The sequence below is a fragment of the Melospiza georgiana genome, chromosome 21 (assembly GCF_028018845.1).
Source record: "Melospiza georgiana isolate bMelGeo1 chromosome 21, bMelGeo1.pri, whole genome shotgun sequence".
NCBI classification, from domain to species: domain Eukaryota; kingdom Metazoa; phylum Chordata; class Aves; order Passeriformes; family Passerellidae; genus Melospiza; species Melospiza georgiana.
In genome coordinates this window covers 6446866-6464903 of record NC_080450.1, presented here as the reverse complement: position 1 = coordinate 6464903, position 18038 = coordinate 6446866, and the positions used below count along the sequence as shown (strand labels likewise).

The 18038-nt window shown below is 44.7% G+C and overlaps 1 protein-coding gene across 1 annotated transcript; it reads right to left on the bottom strand.

Moving 5' to 3' along the window:
* Positions 1–1501: 1501 nt before the first annotated feature.
* LOC131092205 (myosin heavy chain, skeletal muscle, adult-like) lies at positions 1502–17662 on the bottom strand. Its single transcript, XM_058038802.1, has 39 exons — positions 17640–17662; positions 16186–16428; positions 15964–16107; positions 15716–15872; positions 15127–15154; positions 14915–15029; positions 14737–14829; positions 14541–14604; positions 14346–14444; positions 14141–14244; positions 13912–14050; positions 12873–12991; positions 12624–12773; positions 11941–12111; positions 11133–11442; positions 10949–11031; positions 10191–10278; positions 9975–10092; positions 9590–9713; positions 9015–9151; positions 8669–8924; positions 7876–8118; positions 7599–7775; positions 7368–7513; positions 7191–7281; positions 6713–7102; positions 6339–6465; positions 6127–6245; positions 5665–5861; positions 4946–5129; positions 4694–4859; positions 4398–4522; positions 3904–4212; positions 3597–3800; positions 3189–3314; positions 2924–3094; positions 2728–2832; positions 2492–2587; positions 1502–1790 (listed from the first exon to the last, which is right to left on the bottom strand). The coding sequence occupies exons 2-39, from the start codon at positions 16390–16392 to the stop codon at positions 1638–1640; spliced, it is 5835 nt and encodes a 1944-aa protein (XP_057894785.1). The 5' UTR covers positions 16393–16428; positions 17640–17662; the 3' UTR covers positions 1502–1637.
* Positions 17663–18038: the final 376 nt, after the last annotated feature.

Below are 18038 nucleotides of genomic sequence, written 5' to 3'. Positions count from 1 at the left end.
CCTTTGCATGGGCTCCAAAGGGGAACACTCTGGATTCAGGCTCTGTGCAGGGAGAGCACACTCGGGCCCCATTCTGGTGTTTAACCTTTCAGCTGGCAATGGACCATTGCTGCACTGAGTCTCTCTGGGGTAAGAATAGCAGCTGCTGCCTTGGGACACAGCACACGTGTCCAGCTCCTCCAGGGCAGCACGTTGCAGTGCCACACACAAGGCAGCCTACCCGCCCAGGAATGTCTTCAGGCACTATTAGTGGAAGCAGATCATCCCCACAAACAGGCACGACCCCGCACAGGAGCCTTGGGAGAGTAGGGCTATTTTGGGCTTTGGCATTGAGCGTGAAAGGAGACACATGATGGGCCGATCCTCCTGCCATGGGCCTCCTCCAAAGCTCCTTTGGGCCTTGTCCCCTCCTCCAGCAATGGCTCTTGTGGAGGCTGAGGGGCAGTTTTGTGTGGCCCAGGAGTGCAGGAGGTGAGGGCAAAGGCAGCTGTGAGTTTGCTGGGTGGCAGGGCCAGCCCTCAGTGCCCAGCTGTGCTCAGGGCAGGCCCTGCCTCAGGGCATGCTCCTGTCCCTGAGTCTCTGAGGTTAATGCTTGTACCAGCAATTGCAGTCAAGACATACTCACAGATTTTATGTGCCCTCTAGACTCTATGCAGACCTACCTGAAGCTTTGGAAATGCCCTCAGGTGGGACTGCTCCCAAGAGGAGCAGGCGGCCTCTAGGTGAGGTTGGGCACGCAAAAGTTCATGCCAGGAGGGAGGAAAATTTTAGGATTCTGCCAAGGAGCCCTGGGGAAAAGTTGTACAGTGTCATGAAAAGGAAGTACTAGTCTGGCATCTCTGCAGGGCCTTGGGTGGCATTCTGAAGGTCTGGGGTTGAAACCTGAGGTCTGCTCCTAAAGAACAATCTCCCATTTCTCTCCATAGACAACACTGACAGGTTCTGGTCGTCAATGCATTTTAGTGACAATGGAATCAGGCTGGACTTCCCAGCAAGAGCTGCTGAGGCTGCACTTGGGAGCCAGGTAAGGTGAGAGCCCTTGGGACATTGCTGTCATGGGTGTAACAAAAAAATATCAGAGTGGTCAGTTTCAACTTCCCTTCAGTGTTGAGATTGTTGAAAAACAAAACCTAAACCAGTGCTTAGGGTTTGTGAGGGCCTGCAACACAAACAAGAGTAGGAAAAGAAAAAGCAAAAGGATCACCCTCTCTTGATTCTCACATGGGAAAGGAGCTGTGCTGAAAGGGACAATGGGAGAAGCATTAGGAGGATCTGAAGGCAGGAGCTGGACAAAGAGCTGCTTGAGACAGGAGAGGGCCTGGATTTTTCAGGAGTGGCCAGTCTCTAAGTTTGCAGATCCTCAATCCAGCACTGACCCCTGCCTCTCCCTTGTCCCAGAGAGGAAAAGTAAGGAAACTTCTTCTGCAATGCAATTGCCCGAGGAAGACAAAACCCAAAGAAGAACAAAATCCAAAGAAGAACAAAACCACTGACCATAGTGTGTATGCAGAAGAATCTACTATAATTTTTATTCACTAGACACTGAGGTGGGTACTAAGGCTCATGGCAGAAGAAAAGTGACCAAGAGGTTCACATTTTGTGCAGCCCTCAGGTCACTTTGCTGCCTGGTGACATGCTCACTCTTCCTCTTCTATCCTCCTATGGAACTCGCGGCTCTTGGCTCGGAGCTTGTTGACCTGTGACTCTGCAATGTCAGCCCGCTCCTCGGCCTCCTCCAGCTCGTGCTGGATCTTGCGGAACTTGGACAGGTTCACATTAGACAGCTGCTCCTGAGAGGGAGAAGGAGTTGGTAGTGAGAAGTTTGGGGTTTTCATTCCTTCTGGGCCTTGACCTGGCAAAGTCACAAACCTCCAAACTCCACCCACCACTACTTGTACTAAGTCTCGCAGTGAGATTGATGAGATCTCAGGGTCATTCTCACATATCCCCTTAACTAACTCAGAAGCTCTATTCTGTGCAGGACTGTTTCCATAGCTGTGGAAGAAGCCGTGCTCAGACAATCATAAATTCAGGGGCTGTAGGATCCTCAGTCCATCCCTGAATGCTGCATGCCCAGAAACAAGCAAAGATTCCTTGCAATATTCTAAACGCGAAATGCAAAGTGGTTTGGGGTGGGATTGCCAACACGTTCCCTTTCTGCTATCAAAAATTCTAAAAATAAGGCATTTCCAAAACTTCTTTATATATATTGTATTGCTGGTATAATTCATAAAAATCCTTACAGGTTGCTTTGTGCTTCTAATGCAAAAAATGCTATGTGCATTTGCCCTCGTCAGAAGTCTTCTTAAAGGCTCATTGTTTTCATTCTCAAAGGCGAGTCTACTTTGTGAGCCTTTTAGAGAATTTGAAAGCATGTGAAATTGATGAGCATCTCCGTTGGCATCTTCGAAATTTCTTATATTTGTCTATTCAATGGCCAAACTACCTTCTGGGAAAGTGATTCTTGCCAAGCACTCAGAGAGATACTTACAGCCTCCTCAGATTGTCTCTTGTAGGATTTCACTTTCATTTGCAGCTTGTCTACCAGATCCTGCAGCCTGAGAATATTCTTCCTGTCTTCCTCAGACTAACATTTGACAAACAGGAAAGAAAGTCAATTCTTGGTTCCGCATTACATGAGGTTAACAATTCCCCTTGGGGATGGTGTGTGCAAAATGTGAGTCACTGTGAGAAAGCCCAGTGAGAGCAGGAGAGCTCCTGCCTTACCTGGTAGGTGAGTTCCTTCACCCTGCGCTCGTACTTGCGCACACCCTTCACGGCTTCAGCGCTGCGCTTCTGCTCAGCATCAACCTCCCCTTCCAGCTCCCGCACCTGCAAGGACAAGCCCAGCCCTGCAGCTGCCCTGCCAATGTCTCTCCAAGGAGGGACACGCTCCCTCAGGCACAGCCCCTGCCCTACACACCCTGGCCTCCAGCTTCTGGATCTGCTTCTTCCCTCCCTTCAGTGCCAGCTGCTCGGCCTCATCCAGACGAAGCTGCAGGTCCTTCACTGTCTGGTCCAGGTTCTTCTTCATCCTCTCCAGGTGGGCACTGGTGTCCTGCTCCTTCTTCAGCTCTTCTGCCATCATGGCCGCCTGATCAGAGCAAAAGGTCAAAGCCATTTTGGGATGGGAGATATTTTTGGCAGAGTACATTCACCATCAGCAATGCCAGGAGCGCCCAACTCACATCTGTGATGGCCTTCTTGGCCTTCTCCTCAGCATTGCGGGCTTCCTGGATGGTATCCTCCATTTCGCCCTGGATCTGGGCAATGTCTGTTTCCAGCTTCTTCTTGGTGTTGATCAGGCTGGTGTTCTGTGCAATGGGAAGGACATGGCAGGAGTTGAATTCTAAAACTTGCCATAATGAACCTTCTGCCTGAACAAAGACTTTTCCCTTCCAGATTCCAATTCTTACTCTGGAATTACTGTTACAATGGTTGTTTACAAAATATGAGGCATGGGCTTGGCAAAGAGATGTAAAACATGCCTCTCCTTGGGGAGAAGAGTTTTAAGGACTTTCTAGTACTGCTGGTTCTCTGGTAAATTCTAGCCCTCTGTGTTTGGTCAGTGTCAACAGAGCTCTTTGTTCCCTGACCTGGGTGTGCAGGAGCTGCACACGTTCTGTGGCATCCAAAAGCTCCTGCTCAGCCAATTTCCTCGACCGCTCTGTCTGCTCCAGGGCTGCCCGGAGCTCCTCAATTTCAGCCTGCAGCAGGTTTGCTCTGCGCTCCACCATGGCCACCTGCTCCTTCAGGTCATCCTGTGTCCTGAGAGCATCATCCAGATGGATCTGGGTGTCCTGGAAAGAAAGAGAAAAGAAATTACGATGTGTAAGTGTGCACTTGAGTGGCAAAAATGTTAGGCATCTCATTTTTATCTTTCTGTAGCTTTGCTGAATGAACCTTGAGCACTCCCTGTGTATTTCTCAGATTCTTCTGTGCCTCTGCAGCCACACGGTTGGCATGGCTCAGCTGGATCTCCATTTCATTCAGGTCTCCCTCCATCTTCTTCTTCAGCCTCAGGGCTTCATTCCTGCTCCTGATCTCAGCGTCCAAGCTGCTCTGCAAGGACTCCACAACTCGCAGGTGGTTTCTCTTCATCTGGTCAATCTCTTCATCTTTCTCTGCTATCTTCCTGTCAATCTCTGCCTTCACCTGGTTGAGCTCAAGCTGCAGGCGCAGGATCTTCCCCTCCTCATGTTCCAGGGAGGCCTGGACAAATGGACACAAGCATTGATAACATCAATAAACCTACTGCTTCCTTTTAGGGAATGACAAAAAGTTTCCAGAGATCTCAGCTGTCTGCACTCCCCAGCCAGAAGAGACGACAACCCAGGCCCTTTCCACCATATTTCCTCATTTGTTTAATGAAGACACCAGTGATTAGGGTCATATACCTCTGCTTCCTCCAGAGCAGCCTGGATTTCAGATTTCTCCTGCTCAATCTGCTTCTTCACTTTCTCCAGCTCATGAATCGCCTTTCCTTGCTCCGCAATCTGCTCCGTGAGGTCAGAAATCTCCTCTGTGGGAACAAAGATCAATGGCATGGTCAGGCACAGAGCAGAATGGGAAGGGCCCTGTCCCACCAAGGGGACAGGCATCTCTGCAGACCTGCAGGCACAGAGCCATGAACAATGGTGGGAATGGCTGATAGTGAGAAAGGCCAGGGAGGAGCAGAGGGCCAGGGACTTACGCTGCAAGTTCTTGTTCTCCCGCTTCATTGTTTCCAGGTGGTCCAAGGACTCCTCATAGGCATTCTTCATCTTGAACAGCTCCGTGCTCAGAGAGCGCGACTCCTTCTGCGACGCCTCCAGCTCAGCCTGCGTTTCCTCATACTTCTGCTTCCATTCTGCCAGGATCTGAAGAGAAACAGGAGGTGAGTAGGGCTGTGGCCATCACAGGGCCCTGCTCTGGCCAGGAGTGCTGGTGCTGGAGGCCAAAAGACCTTGTCAAAGTTCTTCTGCTTCTTATCCAGAGCAGCACAGGCAGCATTGGATCTCTCCACATCAATCATCAGGTCCTCCACTTCATTCTGCAGCCTCTGCTTTGTCTTTTCCAGGGAGGCACATTTGGCATTGACAGCCTCAACATGCTCCTCTGCCTCCTGCAGGCGCTGGGCAAGCTTCTTCCTGGGAAGTAGTAAGCACGGTTCTTAACTGGAAATGTTGGTGGATATTGATTACCATACTCACCAGGGCACTGAGACACTTCCGAGTATTTGGCCCTAATGCACCTGGTGCCGAGCCTATCCCTACCAGTCATTTTTTTCTATTTCATTTCCCCAAAGTCTTCATAGAGTCATAGAGTCACAGAATTTTTTGTTTTATGTTGGACGGGACATCAAAAATCCATTAATTCCATGCCTTGGGCAGCAACACCTTCCAATAGACCAGTTTGCTCCAAGTCCTGTCCAGACTGGCCTTGAACACTTCCATGGATAGGGCAGCCACAGCTTCTCTGCAGTCTTGCTATCCCTCTACACTTTGCACAATCCCATACAGGTCCTTTCCCTTCATTCTTTGTCATATAACCTGTTTTCCTTGTGTTTTTTCCTTTCATATAACTCCTCAACCTTCTACCAGGCTTTTGCCTTTGGAAATCTCAGTGATGTCTTTAAGTTTCTCTTATTGACTTATGCTGACCTTCCACAAAAAGCTCACATACTTGGCCTCCTCAAGCTCCTCCGTGCGCTGAATCGCGTCCGTCTCGTATTTGGTTCTCCACTGAGCCACTTCACTGTTTGCCTTGGACAGGGCTCGTTGCAGCTCCCCCTTGGCCTCCTGCTCCTCCTCATATTGTTCCCGGAGCAAGTCACAGTCGTGGCGAGCGGACTGCAGGGCGTGGGCCAGGGCGTTCTTGGCCTGGTGGTAAAAATATGGCGATGAGGAGTAGGTGTTTCCTGAGAAATTTCTCTCACTGGTACTTATACATTGATAAACATCCCAAAGAGATAGAGATTAACTGACTGTCTCATAAAAACATGGGAGTCCTGCACTGCAAGGGCCTGGATTGCATCGTCTAAAGGAATGGTTTGAACTTTTAATTAAATCACCTTTTGAAGCCTTGAACACTTTCCAAAAAACAGTATTATGTCAAATATTTATTTCATATGTAATGTATCTTCACCTTGATCTCCTCCTCTAGCTGCCGCTTCAGTTCTTCAATCTGCTGGGTGAAAGCCTGTTTCCCTCTAGACAGCTGAGAAATTAAAGCATCTTTTTCTTCCACCTGGCGTCCATATTCACCTGAAAAAGTTTGCAATTGAGATAAAATTTTAAGAGCCAAGAGAGCAATTTATGGGGTTCTCCATTTCCAAATTACAGATGGAAAGGCTGTACCAGATTCTGTCTGCAGACGAGCTCTTTGAGCACTAAGATCGCTAATCATGCGCTGATTCTGCTCCTCCTTTGTTTTATACTCGCTCAGCTGGTCTTCCAGAGTGCGGCACATCTTCTCCAGATTTGCCTAGATATCAATTGTACATTAAAAAAAAAAAAAAAAAAAAGTAAATACCTTGATCCTGCTTTCTTTTAGAAGGAAAATATGTCCAGAAGATGCAGTTGACATCTTGGGACTGTACATGCACCCAAACTTCTACACATGAGATTTGGAGAAAGCATTTATAATACAACCTGATAAAAATTACATCATATAAGATTAAAGAAAAAAATACCACATTGCTATCGAATTCCTAATAAAAATAATTGTGCACCTTGGCTTTGGACACAGACTCTATGTTACTGGCCAAGTCGTCAATCTCCATCTTCATCTCACTCTTCTCCTTCTCCAGCTTCTGCTTCACGCGTTGCAGGTTGTCGATCTGCTCGCCCAGCTCAGCTGTGCTGTCCGCGTGCTTCTTGCGCAGGGCGGCAGCCGTGGCTTCGTGCTGCAGCGTGGCCTCTTCCAGGTCACGGCGCATCTTCTGGAACTCTGCCTCACGCTTCTTGTTCATCTCCACCTGAGCTGCTGTGGCCCCTCCTGCTTCTTCCAGGCGCTCGCTGATCTCCTCCAGCTCCCTGGACAGGTCAGCGCGATGCTTCTCTGCTTTAGCGCGAGAGGTTCGCTCTGCCTCAATCTCCTCCTCCAGCTCCTCAATGCGGGCCTGCAGAACAGCAGGGACCCTTCACAGCCGTGCCCTCCTCCTGCCTGAGCTGAGCCTGAGCAAGGCAGGGCAAGGCACAGAAACTTGCCTGCAGCTCCTTGATCTTCTTCTGAAATTGCATGCCTAGAAGTTGCTCATCCTCGATCTTGCTCTGGATCTGGCTGATTTCAAAGTCTTTCCTTTGGGACAAGTGAACCATGTTAGAGCACAAAGAAAGAAGACAAGTGCTGCAGCCCAGACTCAGGTGCCCCAGAGCCACACTTACTTCTTCAGTTTCTCATCCAGTTGCTGCTTATCATTCTCCAAATCCATGATGCTGTCCTGGGCCAGCTTCAGGTCTCCTTCCAGTTTCCTCTTGGCTCTCTCCAGGTCCATGCGCAGTTTCTTCTCTTGCTCCAGGGACCCTTCCAGCTAAACACAACAAAACCATCAGGGCTCTGCCAGCCAGATTGGACTCCATACCTGTCCTGTTCCTGCTCTATGTCTGTGTGCTTACATCATCCACTTGCTGTTCCAGCTTGATCTTGGCTTTGGTCAGAGTATTGACTTTGTCCTCCTCTGCCTGCAGGTCATCCAGGGTCTGCTGATGAGCCTCTTGGAGGGCTTTCTTCTCTTTTGTCAGCTTCACAATCGTCTCATCCAGGGCTGCCATCTCCTCAGTCAGGTTTTTCACCTTTGAGAAGAAGAGAGCAAGCACAGACAGAAAATGGCGCTTAAAATTTTCTAACAAGACAAGTTTTTCCAGAGTGCAAGTGACAGGTTCTACCTCATACCTTGTTTTCAGTGGCATGTTTTTCCTTCTCCACCTTGGCCAGTGTTAGCTCAAGGTCATCAATATCTTTCTTCAGCTCTGAACATTCATCCTCCAGCTTCCTCTTCTTGGCTGTCAACTCAGCATTAATTTCCTCTTCTTCTTCAGCCCTTTCAGTCACCTCCTTGACTTTGGCTTCCAGCTGGATTTTGGTTTTGATGAGCTGATCACACCTTTCCTCAGCATCAGCCAAAGCATCGGCTTCCTGGTAAGGAGATGCCATTTTTAGGCATATGCTTTTTCAGGGAATATTGAGATACCTAATCTTCATGGTGCATGGTCTTGGATAACAGTTTTGTAGTTTAAAATTTTTATTCACTTTCCAACAGAATGACTTATAATATAAAATTGATTTTTATATTGTTAGTTTTGAAACAGACAGGTTTAAAAGGTAAAACCAAGTAAATTCCTTTGCAATCTACCTGAAGATATGAGTATTTATGTATTTGTGCAGGGTATAGAGTCCAATATTATCTCATAATATCAAACATAGGATCAAAGTGCATGATAAGCATAAGATATAAGAATATCTCAGTGTGCACTGTAGAAAAGTGTCACTTTTCTACTAAGTAATATTTTGACTGCAGATAACTCGCAGTCCTTATAGAAGCTAGTTATACCTTTTACAGCACCACTAAAAGAACTACAATTGAACTAAACTAAATCAAAGTTTCTATTTGGTTTGAAAATGTACTTGGAAATAGCAACCTGATAGTCACAGTAGAATTAGGAGAATGCCTGCTGGTGGTACTCACAGACTGAACCTGGAGCTGCAGGTCATTTTTCTCCTGCACAAGTTTCACCATTTTCTCCTCCAGCTCCTTCCGCTTTGCCTCAGACTTCGCAAGCTCTTCCTTGGTTTTCTCAAACTCCTGTTTCATGTTGGCCATTTCCTTCTCAGACTCTGCACTCTTCAGCAATGGCTTGATCTTGAAGAACAGCTTCATCCATGGCCAGTGTTTGACATTCATGAATGCACGAATGTTGTACTGGATGCAGAAGATGGATTCCCTGAAAGATAAGTCAAATTAATATTCAATATTTACACCACGATGACACAATAAGCCAAGTACAGTGACCCTGATCTAAAGATAAGTCTACCTTCTCTCCACCATTTTCTGGTACTCCATCCTCGCCAGGAAGCCCCTGCACCTGGCCTGGGTGCGGGTGATGAGCTGTGCCAGCTTCTCATCCCTCATCTCTTCCAAAAGGCCTACCAGCCCGGCTTTGAAGAACACCTTAGGTGAGAACAAGAAAACAGATGCAGTGTCAGTAGCCTGATACCCTGTCCCCATGACATACTCTATGAAAGTTAAAAGCAAAACCACAAAGAATATATGTGGTGGCAGACACTCTTTTATAACTCCAGGCTTCTGGTTACTTGCAGTTGAGGAACTATAATACCCAGACATTTTTCTTTGATTTTTATTCACCCATAATTCTTTTATTCAACAACTTTGTCTTAAATAGGAACTTGATTAACCCTTAATTAAATCATCCTAATACCATGAATTTCAGTTCATTCAGTGTTGAGTAATCAAGAATCTGGTTGATTTATTTTACAATATTTCTTACACTCTATTGGATCATTTCATGTGCTCTCTGGAGTATCTGAGTGTCAGTATTAAACCATGCTAACCAAAACCACATAGCACTTGAAGCAAACAATCTTTTACCTTAGTGTGACCAAATTTGTATTGAGTATGGTCTATGTCAATCGATCCAAGAAGTTTCTCACATGCCTTCTTGCTGTCAATGAACTGTCCCTCTGGGATAGCACTGGCATTTAATACTTTGTATCTGAGAAAGAAAATGGAAGGACTTGCTTTGAACTCCAGAATATTAAGGGTCTTTTCCAACCTAAGTGATTCTGTGAATATGAAGAGGTCTGTTGTTGAGACCAGCTGGCAGGTACATCGCAAGAAAGAGTCTCAAGAACTGTTGAGAACAAACAGCACTTATTAAACTAAACTTTAGAGAAGACTTTAGGCACAGGAGGGGAAGGTTAGATTTCAAAAGCTAAGATGGGTAAGGTGATCCAGTAAGAGAATGAAGTCTGACCTCTGTTTAAAATCTGCATACAGGACTCTGTTGGGAAATCCTTTCCTGCAGATCCTGATCCCTTCCAGCACGCCGTTACAGCGCAGCTGATGCAGCACCAGCTCATGCTCCATGGCACCTGGCAATGCAGAGCACAAATACATGCCATGTTCTGTAATACAGTGAGGAAGAGCGGCACCACACTGAAAACCTTCAATGTATATGTAAGTCTCTTACCAGGTGTTTTAGTTTCATTTGGAATGATGCACCGTACAAAATGGGGGTGGGTGCTTCTCAGGTTGGTCATCAGCTTGTTTAAATTCTCCTGGGAGAGTCATTAAGAAAAGCTGATATTAGCAAATGTCATTTCTGCTGTAAGCATCAAGTCCTCCTAAATGAGATACTATACGAAAATCAGCAGAACCCTGAACTCAAGCTCTCTGCACCAGTTTTTCTGACTTTCCACAGATATTTGCTATAATTAACTTAGTAATCTGAGTAATGTTTAGGAAAAAATGTACTCTTAAATATACAAATTTAATACATTTCACTGACTCTAGTGGAATGCCTTCATTTGAAAAGATATCCATTTTCTATTGGATATACCCAGAGAGATAAAGCAGTACCCCTAAAAGACAGTGTGAAGCATTCTTCAGTAGGTATTTAGGCAGGGTCATATGGAGCACACTACATAGAACCTTTGAGTTTTCCCTACTGAAAGCAAAAGGGACAAAACCAGCAAGCTGAGTTTTAAATGTCTAGATTATACATTTGTCTTGTAGGGTGTGCTGAGATGAATTCCAGCCTTAAACAAATGGAAAAACTGTGCATTCAGTGAAATGAAGTATGAGTACATTGACTGAATTTATTCCTAGGAGAATGGGGCCCAAGAACTTCAGAATCTTTTAACAGAAACAAGCCAAAACAAGACTAGCTGTAGTAATTGGTGGGTTTACTCCTTGACTTAGGAGGAAATAATGATTTCTTTACTGTACCCGAAAAAGAGCTGAGACAGTCTGGAAGGAAGAACCCTTCTTCTTGCCTCCCTTCTTGCCACCACCACCACCACTAGCCTCAGCTAAATTGAAAATAAAACAGATTTTAGAATTTTTTTGGACTTTTTTTGATTCCTTTTTGCAAGCTGTAAATCAGTGAAAACATGGAATTCAAAGAACCAACCTGCATCTGCTCCACCATAGTTGGCAAAGAGTAAAGCCAGGGTCTTCACAGATGATTTCTGGTACAGCCCAATGACAGTTTCATTCAGAGGGTCCTTGTTCTTCTCCAGCCACCCAGTGATGTTGTAGTCCACTGTTCCAGCATAGTGCACCAGGGAGAAGTGGGCCTCAACCTTGCCTTTGGTAGGTTTTGGCTTCTGGAAGTTGCTGGACTTGCCCAGGTGCTGGTCATAGAGCTTGTTCTTGAAAGAGGTGTCAGTTGCCTTGGGGAACATGCACTCCTCTTCCAGGATGGAGAAGATGCCCATGGGCTGGGAGAAATCACAAGAAGAAACCAATTGTAATTTATCTTTCAAGGCAATAATGATCTTCACCTAGGCTCAGTAATGGAACATAGACTGAAATACACATAAGAAAATATTATTATTTAATTCCATTTTCTTCTAGAAAGTGGTATTGATCACACTGATACTTACATTTTTGAACACAAAATTACTCATAAAAGAAATAGAAATTAATTTTGTTTGTGTTGACAATGTGCCCTGTAAAATCAGAGCATACATAGATGTGTCGGACAAGTTGAACATGAGCCATTGCAGCAAAGGCACCAACACATCCTCAGCTACACCGTGCTGCTCACAGCTCAAGGGAGTTAATCCTTCCCCTCTACTCAGCTCTGAGAAGAAACATCTGGAGTGCTGTTCCAGCTCTTGGCTACCCAGCACAAGGGAAACATGAACATAGAAGGTCCCTTTGGAAAATGAGACCAAGAGATTCCATGCATGGAACTGATTTGAAAGGAAGGATACCTTCTCAATGAGCTCAATGCAGGCAGCCAGGTCCATCCCAAAATCAATGAATGTCCATTCAATTCCTTCCTTCTTGTACTCCTCCTGCTCCAGCACGAACATGTGGTGGTTGAAGAACTGTTGCAGTTTCTCATTGGTGAAGTTGATGCACAGCTGTTCAAAGCTATTGAACTGGAAATAAAATAAAAAAGATGCATATTTGAAGATGCAGGAATAGTTGCAAGACCTCCTCTTTTAAAAATAAGGAATGCAGTTAACTTGACTTCCCATGCATTTCTTCAGTCTGTTTTATGACAATTTGAAAAAGAGAAAAGGTTCAAAATAATTGTCCACAAGGAAATTGTTTTCATTCACAAAATTTAAAGATAAATTATACATCCTGTTTAAAATGGGACCATGTTACTGGGAGAAAGAGCCCAAGTTTAGGACTATTGTGATTACATGTCTTTATACTGTCTTGGGCCTGATCATATAAACAATGAAGTTTTTTGATTGGACCATTTTGTACTTTGATTTTTCACATCTTGAAATAGCACAAGTCCTTTAAAAGGTCCTTTTTTTACTTAAAAAAGACAAATAGCTATAATCATGTGATGATATTATGTTCTCTTTAAAAATGTCTCTCAAATTGATCGTAACATTCAGTTGTCACTTCCAAATAGCTCTTACCAAATCTTACTTACATCAAAGATCTCAAAGCCAGCAATGTCCAGGACACCAATGAAGTACTGCCTGGGCTGCTTCGTGTCCAGCTGTTCATTGATGCGAACAACCATCCACAGGAACATTCTCTCATAAAGTGCCTTTGCCAAGGCACCCACAGCATTGTGCACCTACAGGGAAAAAAATACCTGGAGTTACAATACAAGGCACAGGAGAATCAAAAGGATATTCATTCTACACATGGTTACAGGTTGCAGCATGTCTCTTACCTGCTGTGCTGTTTGGCCCTTGGTCACGTATTCATTCCCCACCTTGACTCGGGGGTAGCAGAGGGCCTTCAGCATGTCAGCTGAGTTCAGACCCATCAGGTAGGCAGCCTTGTCAGCAACTGAAAAGCCAGAGAAAAAAGGAAGAATTTTATGTCCATCAGGCTTTGAATTCTAGAGTATTCCCTAAAGGCTGAATGGTTCAGATTTCTAGTTTTTGAAAACTTTTGATAGACTCTTGTAGAGGGAATCTTTGTAACATCACACTTGCCATTATGCACATTGAGCTTTTCTAAAAATAATCAGTTTGAAATTTTTCACTGCAACATGCAGAAAGTAATGAAGTTTTCAAAAATCTCCTGGCACAAAACTGAAAACTGAAGCTTGCTAGTCTGAGTGCAGTACACATGCAGCTCAGGAGCTGCAGTGATAACAGTCAGGTACTGATCTACATTCAGGTGATCAAAACCAGAAAATAATTAGAGTGGAATGCAGAGATAATATCTCTATTCTCCTTCAAATCCACATCCTACAGCCTTTTCTGAGCTTTTGTTTCTGATATTCAATAAAACTTATTGGGTGCTCCCCACCTGCCTTGTCCTTTAACAAGAGGAGGCATTGCTCACAGAACTGAAGACAGGTTGTACGCCCTGTGCCAACAAAGGAAAGGAATTAAATAACTCCTCTCACAGCTGACTTCCCTGAGCACCTCATAGGTGAAGGTGCATGGGAACATGGTTCCCTGTCGTGTTAGAACTGAATCACTGGACTGTTCACAATTGCAAGCCATATTCCAGCATGGAACATCCATAATGTCTTACTTCTTGAAAGAGTATGAAGACCAATTTAAAGTATTAATTGTTTATAGCATAAGTTATGTAAGTCCTTAAATCAGGGAATTTCATGTACTAAGGACAAGGGACAGCTGTTTTTTCCTGGATGATTGTTTTCTTTGGAATCTGAAGTCTAACAGTGAAAAACTTTTGCTGTCTTCAACATATGTAGTGGCTTACAGAGGGTTAATTATTGAGTTTGATAATACCTTCAGTGCCTTCAGGCTCTGCTTGCTCCTCTCTTGGTTTCTGCTTGAATTTCAGGTTCCCATAGTGCATGACAGCCCCTGTCAGCTTGTAGATGGCTGTCTTTTCATCAGCAGTGAAGCCCAGGATGTCAATGGCACTCTGGTAATACAATGAACAAAGTGAAATATTTGCATGTTATCTGATGCATGACCTGTGTCTCTTGACCTTGGCCTCTTGTACATTACTTACATCTGTTGCCATCAACTCCTCCTTGTCATCAATGCTGGGGACAGTGATCTCACCTTGACTCACAAAAGGGAAGTCAAATGGGTTGGTGGTGATGAGGAGCATTTCTGAAAACAAATGTGTTTGTGGGTTAAATTTAATTAATCTTGTAAAAGAGTTGAATGTTGTTCAGAGATTTTCCTCTCAAAAGCTCAGGGATGTCTCCTACCAATTAGCTCCGGCTTCTTGTTGGACATGATCTGATAAAAGATGTGGTAGCTCCTTTCCGCCTTGAGCTGGAAAGTGACTCTGGACTTCTCCAGCAGATCTAGCAAGGATGGTAGAAAGAGTTAGACACTTGTGGGAATGTACATAGAAAGGGGAATTTGGGAAGGGATGGGAGCAGTCCAGGAGAATCTCTTACAAGTTTCAATGTCAGCAGAAGCCAGTTTGCCTGTGGCACCAAAGTGGATTCTGATGAATTTGCCCTGTGAAGCAGAAGCAGCAGCAGGTCAGCCTGGATGTGTTCTGCTGATGTCCCCTTTGCATGAAGAACTGTTCAGGCATCAAGGGCGTTGCCATGAGCAGGGGAAGACATATTATGCAAAGCAAGAACTCACAAAGCGTGAGGAGTTGTCGTTCCTCACGGTCTTGGCGTTTCCAAAGGCCTCCAGCAGTGGGTTGGCGCTGATGATTTGATCCTCAAGCGTTCCCTGCAGGGACATCATTATTCAGTGACTGTGTTTGGTTGACAGGGCAATGACAGGCCAAGCATTCAGTCTGTCCCTCTTGACTCACCTGCATTTTGCCTGATGACTTCTCCTCTTTCTTCTTGTCTCCACTGGCTGCAATTGTTGCAAAGTACTGGATGACACGCTTGGTGTTCACAGTCTTCCCGGCCCCGGATTCTCCGCTGCCAAAGCCAAGAGAGAAGCAGAGGGTGCGTGGTCAGGCAGGAGGGGCCCTGGCACCGGGCAGCCCCACAGGGACCCGCGCAGGGGGGTACCTACGTGATCAGGATGGACTGGTTCTCCCGATCTGTAAAAGCAGAACAATGACAGATGTGTTAGCAGCTGGTCTGGGTAATGCTAAGCTGAATGAGAAGTAAAACTGCAAACCAAAGTTGGGGATTCTTCAAAAAGTCCAAGACTACCCAACTCCCTTCTATGTCCTAGTAGTATTAAGCATAAGCGCAAATGGATACATTGAACAGTCAGAGACATCTGGACCTGAGACAAGCTGTGTATCATTTTCCCTTCACATAATTTTCCTCAAGAAATGAAACCAAAGTACCTACCCAAGTTCAAATACAAGAAAAAATAACTTTTTCTTTCTTACCAGTGAAAAAATGTAGAAAACTGAGCCAAGTACTATTTCTGCAGTAGGAGAGTGTAGAATTTTGTACAATTAAATATAAATAATTCACCATGATAAGTTCATGAATGCTCCTAGGTCAGTTTCACTTGAAATTGTTTACTACATAAATCGAACAAGTCCACAGTCATGCTTCTTGGTGGCTCCAGCTGGCTTCTCACATGCTCCAGTGAAATCAGCAGCGCTTTTTTGATTAGATTGCTGTGAGGGAGGCCAAACACTCACCAGTCAGCATGAACTGATAGGCGTTGTCAGAGATGGAGAAGATGTGTGGAGGGGCCTCCTGGCGCTTCTTGCCTCGGTAGGCCAACACCACCTCGGGGTTGTACACCGGCAGCCACTTGTAGGGGTTGACAGTGACGCAGAAGAGACCCGAGTAGGTCTGCAAGGAAGGGACACAGCACGTTGCCTTGCCCTGAGCCTGGCCCAGCAGCTCCTGAGGCTGCCCAGAGGAAGCTGCTGCTGCCACTTACGTAGATCATCCAGGCTGCGTAACGCTCTTTGAGGTTGTACAGCACAGCGGGTTCGTGCAGGTGGGTCATCATGGCCATGTCCTCGATTTTGTCATACTTGGGAGGGTTCATGGAGAAGATCTGGTCATCTTTCACAGTCAGGGTCTGCAAAGATCCTTATATGTCAGTTAAGAATCCAGTGAGGGAAGCAAATGTTGTTTTTGAACCTTGTTTTTGACTCACCTCTCCCCCTTCAGTCTTGACAGTGACTTTTCCCGATTCCCTGCTCGTGATTGTCCCTTTCACAAAGGATTCTTTGGGATGAACCACAAAGACAGATGACTTGGCATCGAAAGGTTTGTTCTGGGCTGCAATTCTCTCCTTCTCCGATTTTCGGAGGTAAGGAGCCGCCTCCCCAAAAACAGCCATCTCAGCATCTCCAGAGGCCATGGCTGCCCTTTACTGAGGATATCTCAGCGGATGACTCTGAGGAGAAAAAATATGGTACTGATTATTTCTTCTGTAAGATTTGGGGAAATTTTCATCCTGTGCCTTGGTGTCTCTTCATTCTCAGGGTACTTTAACATGAGATAACTAGAAACTTAATTTTATGTCAAAACAAGAAGCTTTCATGGATGCAGTCTAGGTCTTCAAACATTCATTGATGACCTTTTCAGAACTGTGGATTTGGTGCTTTAAGAATACTGTGCCTGTAATACAAGAGTGAATTTGTTGAACAAGTTTCACTAAGACATCCCTATTAGGAATGGAAATAGAAGAAATTGTAAAAAGGATGAACAGTGAAATAAAACTACTGAAAAACTGTAGTATAGGTGACCTACAGTTTTGGAAAACAATGAATCTGTAAGACATTTACCTATTAAATGATAGGGTAATTAATAATTTGCTAATGAAGTTCTCCACTGGAAAAAAAATACAAAACAAAGAGAGCAGACTTTGTGACCTTTTAATATTCTGTGACAATTAAATTGCTCTGTGCATTTGTCACACTTCACTACAACACTTAAATAATTTGAGCCCCAAAATTCTGACTTAGGTGAAATAAAATTCAGTCATTGAAATTGGAATTTCTAAGGCTTTATTAATATCCCAAATAAATACTTACTGAAAAAATTTAGGAACATGAGAATTCTCAAAACTTTTGATTTATTAAACATCTAGGGTACCTAAATTTAGCCAACTGTACTTGAAAATCCTCTAGCTATAATAAAATTTTATTCCTACTTTATTCTTTAGGTAATAAATATATTTTTTGTCTGGAGTAAGAAAATGGATATCTAATAAAGCTGAGAATTCTGGCACTCTACAAAGGTGGTTAGAAGGTCTGTATGTTAGATGATTTAATAATTAATATATTCTTAAGCAGAATACAGGATTTTGCATTTTTTCTCTGCTGTGCTTATCTGGTCCCATTCTCTTCCTGCCGTAGCAAAGATGGGAAGGCAGCACTCCTTGATTTATGTAAGGTCAGTTAAGCAGAAGCGATGAATGTCCCCATGGGGATTTTCTGCTCTTTCATCAGTACTCAGAGGCTTCAAACACAGCCTTGGGCACCCTCATCACTTTTTACTGCAATCCCACCAGGTTTGCATATAGGGCAAACCAGTAAAACCTCCTGACACCCCACCCAAAAGGATCTGTCTCTGTTCCTATAAATTGGTAAATCAGCTTCTTACCTCTTGTGACACCAGATGTGTGGCTTATGAGCTGGCAGCTGATCAGTGCTGTAAAACAGAAATGACAATTCCCAAATTGCTGCTGCACAAAAATCAAGAGTGAAAACATGCAGGTAGGTGCCTTGAAAAGAGATTTGTAATGGAGTCCCCTCCTGCACAGGAGCACCAGAGGCAGCAGGAATGTGGGGGCACATTAGGCTGACATCCCCTTCCTGCAGCCTGCAGACCCCATCCCTTACCTTGGAGCTTTCTGTGGAGCCAGGGCAGACGTGTTGCAGGGACATTTTATACGATCTCGCCTGCAGATGCTGCAGATGCCTCCTCTTTCTTCGGTCAAAATATTTTGGCAAACCCTCTTTGGTGAAGCATTGTCTGGCAAACTGAACTAAGGGCATAATT